The sequence below is a fragment of the Camelina sativa genome, chromosome 6 (genome assembly GCF_000633955.1).
Source record: "Camelina sativa cultivar DH55 chromosome 6, Cs, whole genome shotgun sequence".
Taxonomy (NCBI): Eukaryota; Viridiplantae; Streptophyta; class Magnoliopsida; order Brassicales; family Brassicaceae; genus Camelina; species Camelina sativa.
Window position 1 is genome coordinate 22420584 of NC_025690.1, and position 12962 is coordinate 22433545.

At 33.8% G+C, this 12962-nt stretch overlaps 1 protein-coding gene and 1 pseudogene across 1 annotated transcript; both read left to right on the forward strand.

Moving 5' to 3' along the window:
* LOC104699363 (agamous-like MADS-box protein AGL97) lies at positions 4449-5183 on the forward strand. Its single transcript, XM_010414679.1, has one exon. It carries the CDS (start codon positions 4449-4451, stop codon positions 5181-5183), a length of 735 nt encoding a protein of 244 aa, XP_010412981.1.
* LOC104699364 lies at positions 5688-8886 on the forward strand (annotated as a pseudogene).

Consider the following 12962-nt stretch of genomic DNA (forward strand, 5'->3'; position numbering starts at 1 on the left):
GACAACCATAGAAGACTGAAGATACATAGAAGCCGCTCTTTTCACGAGCTCGTTTCTAATGGCTATGTTAGAAGAATCCATCTCGGACAAGAGAAACCCGTCTTGAGATGAAGGAAGACAGTGTTGGCTGGGAGAAAAGAACGAACCGAATCCATCGGAACTCGAGATCATGTCTTTCAAGCTCGTGTACTGGAGATTGTTGTGATCATTGTCCTCGGAGATAAAAAGGTAGGGTGGTTTTTGCAACATTTGGAAACCTTGTCTCCATATTCGTACTAGAGTTTTTGATGGTGGGGAAGCTGATGGATGAGTTAAATATCTTCCCCTGTTTTCGACGACAGGTGATTCCTTCTATTTTGCCTTTTTTATCGGAAAGGCCTTAAATTTTTGAGACTTCCCACTTTATAACCGCAATATATATACCAAACCAAAGTTTTAAACCGGAAATCAACCAAATTTTTTTAAAACCCGAATTTAGTTCTAACTCGAGCCGACATTAAAAGATAAAATTATGTTATTTGCCCATCGTTTTTAAATAATCAGTGTATAAGTATATCTATATATACATTTTCCAAGTACAATTATGAAATAAATCCTCAACTTCAAACTTATTTACAATACTGCCATTGAGTTAATTATTAATTAATCGATTTAAGAAACTAATATTAATCGGTTTAGGAATAATAGATTCGGATCAAAAATAGAGTGATGCGGATCCTACTTTCCTTATTTTTAGTATCGGATTACTAACCTCTTAATTACGATTTTTATTATTTGAATCAATCTTTATTACTAATTTCGCTCCTATTATTTAGTAATTTTTTACTTACCAAAATTATCTATACTTAATGATTATCGTATAATATCTAATTTATTACCAATTGGGTTTAAGATATTCGATTTTAGATTATTTTGAATTTATAAATACTGTTTCCTAATATATCTCTATTAGTTTCTTTTGTTAAGATTGTGATCTAAAAATTTTTAGCAATAAATTGAAAGTTTAAGTCAAAAATCAAATTATTCGCTCCGAAATTTATGTTTCTCCAAGTCTATAAAAACCATTTTCGACTGCAATCGAGTCATCTCTCACTTTCACTCTGTTTTTTTTTAATGTTCGTTTACTTTTTGTTTTCTTTAAGCTAACCATAACTAACTATCCTATGAATAATTTCATGTGCCAGGGAGGAGATTTCATCATAAACTTGAGGAGACTTCACAGCCGGGAACAGAACAGGCGGCGAGTCGATCTACGGGGCCAAGTTCGATGACCAGAATTTCGAGAGGAAGCACACGGGACCAGGAATCCTGTAGATGGCGAACGCCGGAGCCAACACCAACGGATCTCAGTTCTTCATCTGCACCGTGAATACCGATTCGCTCGATGGTAAGCATGTGGTGTTTCGGCAGGTCGTGGAAGGGTTAGATGTCGTCAAGGTCATCGAGAAGGTCGGATATTCGTCTAAGAAGCCATCGAAGTAGGAGTTGTCGCCTATTGTGGTCAGCTCTCTTTAGGATCCATCATCTTAGATCTCTCCCCCCCATATCATATGTCTTGGTGTCTTTGCGTTTGGCGTTTGTCTTATTGCTCTGTAGTAGTCATAAGTTTGGTGTCATTCTCTTCTTCGTGGGAACGGAGAGATCTTCATCTTTTCCTCTACACTTTGTTTGCTTGGTCACCTAACCATAATCCATAAACAATGAATGACCAACTACTACTCGTTTATCATATTCTCTCTAATGAGTAATGACTGCCTGCTTTTAATTTGCGTTATCTTGGCTTAACTGCTTATCCGTGGCCATTTTTTTACTTATGCTCGTTTACTTTTTATTTTCTGCATTGTGTTTTTGTGTAGGATAAAATAAAGCATGAATCGAATACTTAAATTAGAAGTACCAAGTGAATTTTCATCTTGATCAATGCTTCTAATATTTTTATTTTATTTTATTTACTACATAGATTTCTGAAATTCTAGATTTTTGATTAAATAATTATTCTTGTGAAATGTTACTGTATTTTTGTTTGGCAGCTTAATTATAAAAGATCATTCATGCTAATTACTTATACCAAGTGAGTTTGTACATTTTTTTAAAATACAAATTAAACATTAGTTATATATACAGTTAATCTATAAAATAAATTACATTTTTTTATATCAAAAATAGCCCCGCGGTATACTGCGGGTTAATATCTAATATAAATATATATTGTATTACATAACTTTTAAAAAATGGAAAATAAGAAAAAAGGAAAACACATTCGGTAATTAATGAACTAGGATATCGAAATATCCTATAAATATGAGTTATTATACTCTTCTTTTCTTCACACTCTGTCTCTCTCTTAATATTTATCTCTTATTTTCTTTCTAAGAAACAACAAACAAACCCTAATAATACCGGAGTATACAATGACGATGAAAAAAGGAAGTACAAAGAAAAAGCTTGAAATCAGTCTCTACCCCCTAAAATTTTAGTGAAATATTGGGATTGTACCGAAAAGTAAGATTTAAGATTAAGCCTGCATTTTTGGTACTGAAGTCAATATCGAATTATCTGTTTTGTTATGAAATAGAAAATTTGATATCTATCATTTCAGATTATTTGTTTTCTGATTTGATTTTGTACCCATATTTCTCCATCATATTATTATGGATATTTCATTTCAGTTTTTAAGATTCAAAAGATATACAAATATGAGGCTGACCTTTATATTGGTTAACTAAACTGCATATCCCAAATACACTTCTCAGCATAAATCTAACATTGAAAGAGAAATTTATATTGTATTTTTTTAATAGTATATGAGATTTGCATATTTTAACTGATTTGAAGACTTACACGTTTCATGTTTGTATCACATAATTTTACACCTATTAGAAAGTCAAGAAAATGAGAAAACCAATTAAAAAATATAAACTTTAAATGTTACATAATTATTTACAAAAATATCATTGAATCATGGACAATTCTCATAAATACCATCAAAATGAGTTTTTTTATTCCAAAAATACCATTTTAGATTTTTTTTTTCAAAACTACCACTGACATGTATTTTTCCAAAAATACCACAAAATTGAACTAAAATTTTATATTAAAAAACTAATCCCTAAACCTTATACACTCTTAAAAACTATACCCCAAAACTAAATCTATCAACCCGAACTTAAAAAACAAATTCTACCCAATAAAAATAATCAATTTTTTGTGTTTGTGATATTTTTGGAAATAAAACTTGTGGTATTTTTGGAAGAAAAAAAAAAATAAGAGTGGTAAATTTGGAGAAAAAAAAAACTGAAATTGTGGTATTTTGAGAAATTTCTCTTGTATTATTTTCAGCAAATATGGTCTATAATTATGTCACTTTAGCAAATAACCCTTTACCTATTTTCTTTTTTTTGGTGTGAGCCCTTTACCTATTTTCTTATATATTATTACTAATATTAAGAACTTTGTTTTAGTTTTATCAAAAACAAAAGTTAAAAAAAAATAACTTTGTTCTAGTTTTATCTAAGTAATTATTAAATATACATCCTAATTGGTTATTAAAGCAACTCAATTGTTAATAGTTAAGTTTTGGGGTTTGTTATAAATTTATCAAATTTTGTGAATAATCAAGTGTTTTACAGGTAATGAAGAATTACGTAATCTTATGATCGGACTATAAGATTCAAAAGATATAAAAATATGAGACTGACCTTTATATTATTGGTTATTAAAGCAACTCAATTGCATATCCCAAATATTGAAAATAAACATTGTCAGCATAAAACAAACATTGAAAATTTGTAAAAGTATATGAGATTTGTATATTTTAACTGATCTGAAGACTTACTGGTTTCATGTTTGTATCGCAGAATTTTACACCAATTAGAAAGTCAAGAAAAGGAAAAACCAATAAAAAAAAATACAAACATTGAAAATATTACATAACTATTTACAATATACTATTGTATTATTTTCAGCAAATATGGTCTATAGTTATGCCATTTTAGCAAATAACCCTTCACCTATTTTCTTAGATATTATTACTAATATTGAGAACTTTGTTTTTGTTTTATCAATTTTTTTTTAATAAGTTTGTTTTAGTTTTATTAAAATATTATTTTCAAAAGAACTAAGTTTTTAAAAAGAACGAATTTTAGTAAGTAGTTGTTTAAGAAAAAAACAAAAGATTTTAGTAAAAATAAATAATTTCTTTTAAGTGCATATAAGTTGAATTTATATGAGGAGGAGAAAAAAAAAAGGAAAACATTTTTGCTGTAAAAAGAAAAAGAAAAAAAAAAAAGGATTCGTGGAAAAAAAACACACATTAGTATGAGTGAGTACTAATTAGGATATATCGAATCTATAAATATGAGAGTTTCTTCTATTCTTTTCTTCACTTACTCTCTCTCTCTCTCTCTCTAAATCTCTCTCTTTTAATCTCGAAACAAAAAACCCTAATCATGCCGTCTAACGAGTGCACCATGACGATGAAAAGAGGAGGAACAAAGAGAAAGATCGAGATTAAGAAACGCGACACTAAACAACAACGCTCGGTGGCTTGCAGCAAACGCCGTCAAACTCTCTTCTCCAAAGCCGCTGATCTCTGCTTTCTCTCCGGGGCCAACATCGCCGTCTTCGTAACCTCTCCGGCAGAGAACAACGACGTTGTCTACTCCTTCTCCGGCTACTCTCCTGCCTCTGAAATTGCTGACTGTTACCTCAACGGCAAGCCTCCGACGACTTCTATTAACCCCCAAACCAAGCTAGGGTTTTGGTGGGAAGACCCTGATCTCTACCGTAATTGCGACGATATCTCTGAGTTAAACGTGATCGAGGATCGTATGATGAGAACGAGGAAGCATCTGATGGATTGCCTTGAGAAGAAAGAAAAAACACAATTTGTTTCCAATTCTGATCATCAAAACCCTAGCTCCTCTTCTCTCGACGAAAACCCAAAGTCCTCGACTCCATCTTCTTGTGATGAAATTGCTTCTTTTGAACAGAACTCTACTTTATCCTCCTTCGAGAAGATCTGTGGCGAGCCTTCATCACAAGCTACTTGTTACTATGACCAAAACCATACCTTCGCTTTTGAAGATCTCTACCGCGACGATGATGGATTTGTTGAATCTTTATGGGAAACAGAGAAACAGAGGAGTGACATAATGAGTATATTCCAAGAACCAGTCCTTTAAGCATCGTCCTTTAGTTAGGGTTTTAATCTTTCTTTTAAACTCTAACTTGATCTGTTCATTACGTAATTACCTTGTTATTATTCTGTGTTTAACGATCTTGTAGATTCATGTTGTTTGTTTGTTTTCAATTCAGTATTGCAATATTATAAAAATATAAAAAATGTCTATTGTTTGTATAGTCCAATTTGAGAATAGTAGAGGTTTTTGATGAAAGCATTTACAGGTCCATTAAAAGCCCAACAGCATCACCACTATTTTTTTTTGTTTTTTTTTTTTTTGGAAAGTTGTGTTCTGTTCTGTGTCAGTAAATTTGGTTTCTGTGAAGGATTTACACAGTGTGATTCTCAAAATCAACCAGTTTTCACTTTTTAGAATTTCAATCTCGAACCTTTGAGAAACTAGTACAGTATGGTAGTGCTATCTTCTCTTGCCAATCTTGTTTAAAAAAATGTTTGCTTTTTTTACGGTTGGATGCAATCTTGAGTTGAGTAGAAGAAAACAACAATGTTAACAGTAGATAGGGAAGAATCTTAAAGCTGTCTTTTTTTGATTCTCCAAATCCAATTGAGGGTTTAGAGTTATAAAATATCGCAACAATACAGTTTCATAACTTCTTTGTATGTTGTGTAGTAGATTCATGTATGAAAGGAGGTTGGAACATTCGCCGGAGTGATCGTTAGAGACTCAGATTCGATCATCAGAGCTCACCAATTGATAAATTATCATCCATTGATTCAAACCCTGAGTAAATTTCTTAGCTTCTACGAATTTATTTTTGTTTCTTCCCTTCGATTTTTTTGTGATTTGATCTGCTTGGATGTTTGGATTTTATTCGATTGTTTTGTCTGAATCAGGGACAAAACTTGTCTAGTGCTTGTGGCAACTCGGAGTTTCAATCCTCCTCCTACTTTTATGCATTTACGCATCTTTGGTGAGTTTTACCATTTCATCATCATTGCTTTGATTTTATGCCTTGTTGATTCTGTGATTGTGTTAGCTTTTTGTATTTTTGGTAAGGATATGAAAAGAAAGAAGATCACAACTTTAAAGGTTTTTGGATGTTCATCATGTTAAAGTACCAAATCGTTGATGCTGCCACTGTTTGTTCTTCTCATGTATATTGTATGTTATTTTTTAATCCCATCAAACTGATAAGTTCTCTCTCTTTTTTCGTCTTTAGAGCTTGCGAGAGATGCATTACACTCAGACGGATTTCATGTTCTTGGAGACTATATGTCTCCTGTTAATGATGCATACAAGAAGAAGGTATAAATATCTTTTGCATCTCGAGAATCAATCTTTAGTTTCTTTCAGTAAAATGACCAATGCTAATGGACATGTTACTTGATGATGATGATGAAACTAGGAGCACTTCTTTTTCTTTTTTTAGCTCTTAAAGTTTTTCTTCATTTAATGTCATTCTGTAGGGCCTTTTATCTGCAAAACATCGTTTAGAGATGTGTAATCTAGCCTGTCAAAGCTCTGACTTTGTAATGGTTGATCCATGGGAGGTACTTTCTCATCCCTCGAAAAAGTTTTTCATTAACTTCTCTTTTGTTCACAAAACTTTTGTAAGCTGTTTCTACAGGGATCTCAAAGCAGCTACCAACGAACTTCGGCGGTTTTATCAAGGGTCAAGACTTTCTTAACAACAAATCGACATGTACAACCCGAGGGTAATTGCTCGATCATCTCAGTGGGGTTGCTTGCTATGTGTTGTCACGTGTCCGTGCTAGCAAGCTACTACGCAAATTACAAACTCAAATTTTATAGTATGTGCTTTCTAATGCTAGAATCTGTTAAAAGTCATGCTACTATGTGGCTCGGATCTACTGCAATCTTTCTGCACTCCTGGTGTTTGGATCCCTCAACAGGTAAACCAATGATTTTATAACCAAGGCAGCATTGTTATATAAACAGAGAGTTGTTATCTTGTTTTATCAGTTCTACTCACAATTTATGCTTTTCTCAATTCTGGGTATTTGAAGGTAAGAACTATTTGTCAAGACTTTGGCATCGTGTGCATCCGTAGAGACAAGATAATATGTTCTCTGGTGACAAAATCTTAAACGAAAGCGGTGTAAGTGTTACCGAGTTTTTATTTGTTTTTGGTTGTATTCCCCTGTATCAATCAGTCTACTACTGTTTATTCTGTAGGATAACATCAGAATCGTCGACAATGTTGTTTCCTAATCAGATTAGTTCGAGTAGATTAAGGTAGCTTGACTTGAGGTTTAATATTTCTCAATAACATATCATTTACGCTAAAATATGGTTTCTCTTGCTTACTCCTCTGCTACTTTCAGGCAATGCATTTCGCGAGTGTTATCGGTTAAATACTTGACTGAAGATGGAGTAATAGCTTATATCAGACAACATCAACTTTACACTGAGCTCACATGACAATAACTGAGAGAATATTACTCCATCAGATCATTACTACTCTACACAGAGGTAATCAGGTCAGATATATTTGTTGAATCATTGTATTTAAGAATCTGATTTATCAGCTTATTTTCATCTTAAGTCTGTGTCAGTTTTTCGCTTCTAGTTCGTCAACATCTTTAGATGAAGTCTCATCTTTAGTTCGTCATTCTCGAGGGGTCGCTTTTCTTTCTTTGGTTTTGTAAGTGTGTCAGTGAAATGGATTTTTGTGATTTTCAGAATCAAGAGTTTTTGGAGTTCAGTTTCGAAGCGACAAGCGTTTCTTTGTTTCTCGTTTCTTCTGATTTTCGTGTGTTTTAATTATTTGTTACAATGTCTGTTTTATCTTCAACTCTTTTGATGGTTATGGCTATGGTTAGTGAGATTAATTGTGTATTAGTGAGACTGATTGATTAATCTCTTGGCACATGTTTGGAAAAAGTAGTCACTGTGGTGTTTTATGGCAAACAGTAGTGACTGTGGTTTTTTTAATACTTGTGATTTTGCTATTCTAGTATGTTTAATGCAGTTGAAGGTAGAAGAAACAAAGAATCATTCCTCCTCTTTTCGTGCTGTCGTTTAACTGCCTGAGCACATGAATCTTGTGATATTGGAACGTTCCGTGGCATTTCACCGTGGGAATGAATATTCATTATCTCCTCCTCAATGCTTTTAGTTCTAAAAGGTCCTGCATTAGTACTAGTATAGGTTGTGAACTTTCTCTAGTAGTTTGATAGTTTACTGTTTTCAGTTATCCTGCTAGGGTAGCTGTTTGTGTTGAGAATCTTTAGTTTGGCTCTTTGCATGCATTTGACGTGTTGCCAATTGTTATTCTAACATATTCATTTTTAAAGTTAACGTATAGTTTAACACTCCCTGACCAACGGAATAACATCCTTGATAACCGGTCCAAAAGGTATCTTCTATTCCTTTTCATCGATTGCTTTGACTCTATATGTGGATTGGTCTTGTTGATAATGTTTGTTTTTTAGCGGTTTGATGCAATCTTGAGACACTGTAAAAAAGAACAAATGTTCCAGTGGCTAGGAATGATGATATGATATTTTGACCGAAAGAGAAGTATCTGAATGCTGTCTTATGTAGTTGAGGGTTTTGACTTATAAAATTAGCAAAAAAATTTACAATTGCACAACTTCTTGTATGGTCCGATGACTTGTTTGGTGGAAAAAGACCATTCATTGAGGATGAGACTAGAGAATGAAATTTGTGGTTCCAAGTAGTGTAAAAGCGTCCATATACACACACCTTGTTGATATGATGTTTCAACGTGGTACAATCAAATGGATGCGAAATAGATCTTGTAGAGTTGATGATCTCTCTTTTGTCTGAGTTAGTCTTTGTGAGTGATAACTCTACAACATCCTCTGCCAAAGTAACTACTGCATAGTCATATTGCTTTTTTTTTTGTTCTAGCGATGAAAGGAAGCACAACCGTGCTCTGTAACTACATAACATTTTTAGTTGTCGTGTTGGTCAATGCTGCTAACTGACTAGCCATAGTGGCTTATTTTCCCTACAAACCTCCAAAGCATCATCAAATGTCTGATTTTCCGGCTAGCAACTAACAAGTTCCACATCTCTCCCTTAGCATCTCATAAAGCACGTACAATTCTTTTTGTATGATATAGCCTTATTCTTATTGTACCTCTCCTTGGGAATGTTTGATTAAGGAAGCCACTACGTGATTTCATGGGTTCTTCAGAGGAAGTGACCTGCTTACATACTTGTTATATTCCCAACTACAGGTCAGGCTACGCAGTGCCGGCTTAAACATATTACATGCCCCTGGTCAAACTAAAAAAAAATGTCTCTTAACCTATAGAAAAATTTACTGATTTTTTTTAGGTTTTGGTTCATATAATTTTTTTTTGTGCCTCTTTCTAGCTTATAAATTTTTTTTTTGTGCCTTTTTCTAGCTTACAAAGTTTTTTTTTTGCCTATTTAACTTACAAATTTTTTTTTTGTGCCCCTTTTTAGCTTACAAATTTTTTTTTTTGTATGCCCATCTTTTAGCTTACAATTTTTTTTTGTGCCTCTTTCTAGCTTACAAAATTTTTTTTTATACATTTTTAACTTACAAATTTTTTTTTGTGCCCCTTTTCTTATACGTATAAACCTCTTTAATTTATGTACCCGGGGCGGTCGCACTGCCCGCCCTCCCTGTTAAGCCGGCACTGAGGCTACGTTATGTTCCTCATTTTTTCTCTCATGACGCACATAGTAATCGGTCAATGTAGCCTAGAGGCACCTTCCGTTTCAGTTGTTTCCAGTTCATGTTTGAGTGATGGTATATACTATATACATGTGGTAATTGATTAATTAAGCACCGTCCTTTAATTACGGTTTTAATCTTTCTTTTAAACTCATCATGTTCATTAGGTAAATTACCTTTTTATTATTCTGTGTTTAACGATCTAATTCATTTGTGTTTATTGTTTTTTAATCTTGAAATATAAAAATGATTCTTTGATTCTTTCTATCAGACTTTTTGTTTTATCTAGTCTAGAAGGTTCTTGATGAAAAGCAAATAGGCCCATTAGAAGCCAAACAACTTAATTTAATTTGGTGAAGGGTAAATTTCATAGAATAGCCACTACCGGCGTAACAACTAACAAGTCAGTTAATTTATATGGTAGATTCGGTAAGGCCGTAAGGGTAAGTAGTATATTCAGACACCGACACAAGACTCTAGTTATGTTCGTCGATTAGTAACATTCAAACGCGTCACTGGTCATATTCTAGTCAATTTGACAATGACACATCTTGTTATCGTATTTTTTGTAGTCGTTAATGACTAAAGTCACTAAACTTTGCATTGTCTCATTGATATTTCAGCTAATATTTTTAACCACTAACGATTAAACTTTTAAGCCATTATAAGATAATGACGGCCCAAAATGATGGAAATACATTGGGCCTTAGCTCAAATACATTCTTGTCTAATTTATTTTTTTGGAAGAAAAAAAAATTATTCATAAAACAATTAAAACTAGATTCAGACCCGCACATACGTGCGGAGTTGATTTCAAAACTAATTTTTCTTTGATCTTTGTATATATTATGTATGTGCAATGTTATATTTATTGATATAATTATTGGTAATAGTATTTATAGTTTAAATTTATATTGATTTAGTTTCATCCAATATATCAATGTTTGAAATAATAAAAGTTTCACGTAAAATTAGATTTCACAAGACGATAGATCCGAATAGAATGTGATATGGATTGGTAACTGGTTAAATTTGTATTAAACTCGTGAGCTATGAACTGGATAAAAAACTGTCAAAAAGGTTAAAGCTTCCAAAACCGAATGATTAAATTTTCAAGCGGGTCAAACCCCTCCCGATAGGCATGAATTTGAACCGGATTAGTGATGGGTTAAACATGTATTAATATTACATAATATATATCTAAAAATTATATAATTATATATTTTGTTTATTTCCACAAATTTGCAAATGAAACAACCCGACCCCCTTTTTTTTTAACAATTAAATACAATGTATAATTAAGCATCCCATACTACTTAATTAACCAACCCAAACCACAACTCAACATTAAACCAGCAATAACATTAAGCACAGCGGAAACATACCAATAATACAAAACCAACAACATCATCAATACAATAACATTCCTAACCATTCTATCCGGCAACCTAACATAACACTAACCAAGGTTCCAACAACATAACCAACAAATCCAATAACACACAAACGAGACCCTAGATCATCCTCCTCCTCATTGCCATGATTCCACGTCACAAACCTGCACACCACAAACAACAATTGAGATGCGTAAGTATTATCACAAATACTTAGTGAGGCAATCCTCCCATCTACTGGGCTATACACACAAGCAACTGAGATTCCAATGCTTAACAAATGACAACCAAACACAACAAACCAGGAAAAATCACGAAACAAGCAACTTGGTGTCGACCGACACCAGAGAGGTGTCGATCGACACTGACCAAACATGGTGTCGACCGACACCTAACTGGTGTCGATCGACACTCCCTTCGCAGACGCGAACTGCACGAATCCGAACGACGAACCTCCGTTTCCAATCATCTCCAATCCGTTCCAACCTCACCCAAAACCTTCAGGAACCTATAAGAACCATAACACAACCACCACAAGCAAGAACAACACCACTAACACAACCAATCAAGCAAGAACAACACCACAAAGCACCACCAATCAAGCAAGAACAACAAAGGATTCTCAGGCTTAGATAAGCCATGGTCATGCACTCACCTTATCAACTGATTATAACAACCAATACAACCAGTTGAGACCCTCCTAACGTCTGAAACAGCCCAGAAACGCCCTACAACAAGCCACACAACCAAAAACGACTTATAACAAAACTGGACAGAAACATCAGAAAAGAACAGTCTCAAAGACGAAACTCTAAAATACAAACCAACCGTTAACTATCAAATCGCTCCGGTGAAAAGCTACCCCTAGACGTCACGAAGCTTCCCACAAAATTTCAGCACGATCAGGCACCACACGAGACCACGATCTCAGTTACAATCTCCGATGGTCCCAACTCGCGTCTGAGAAAACGTGTCTCACGAAACTGCCAATAACTCATCGAGTTTAAATCCAAATCTACTTCTGTAAAAAGGCGAATGACGATGAAAGACTTGGGAATAAAACCACCAAATTTCATTACCTTTGAGAACGATTTGATATGCCGAAACTGTCTCCTCCCAAACCATAACGATTCTGATCTTTCTTCTTTAATCTCCTTCAACCACAATAGGCTCTCTCCTCTCTCTCTAACTCTGAAAACGGCGACCACACACCCTAAAACCCTTCATTTGTCGCTTCTCCACTTATATACTCGGTTTAGATAACTAAACCAAACCAACCAAACCAAAATTGCGAATTAAAACAAACCCGACGAACCCAGACAAAGGGGTGTCGATCGATGCCACAAGGGTGTCGATCGACACTCCTTCCAAAAATCACAGAATCTGGTTCGCGGATGTTACAGCAAATAACCTAAAAATATGTGACTGTTGAAACTTTAAAAATTCAAAAAACTCAAAAAAGCTTGATTGGCAAATAAAATATTTTTAAGACTTTTAAATACTTTTAAAACCTTAAAAGCCACCAATCGAGGGTTATATGTGTTTTCGAATAGATTTCAAGCTATTTTAAAATGGTTTCAAACTTGCTTCTTTTGTGATCCTTGTCTTATGTTGAGTTGGATTTCTACATAATTTTTAGGTTTAGTAGCCACTTAATCTCCGTTTATACCATAAAATAACATTACTGACAACAAAATGTAAATGACTAAATGGCTAATAACTTAGAAA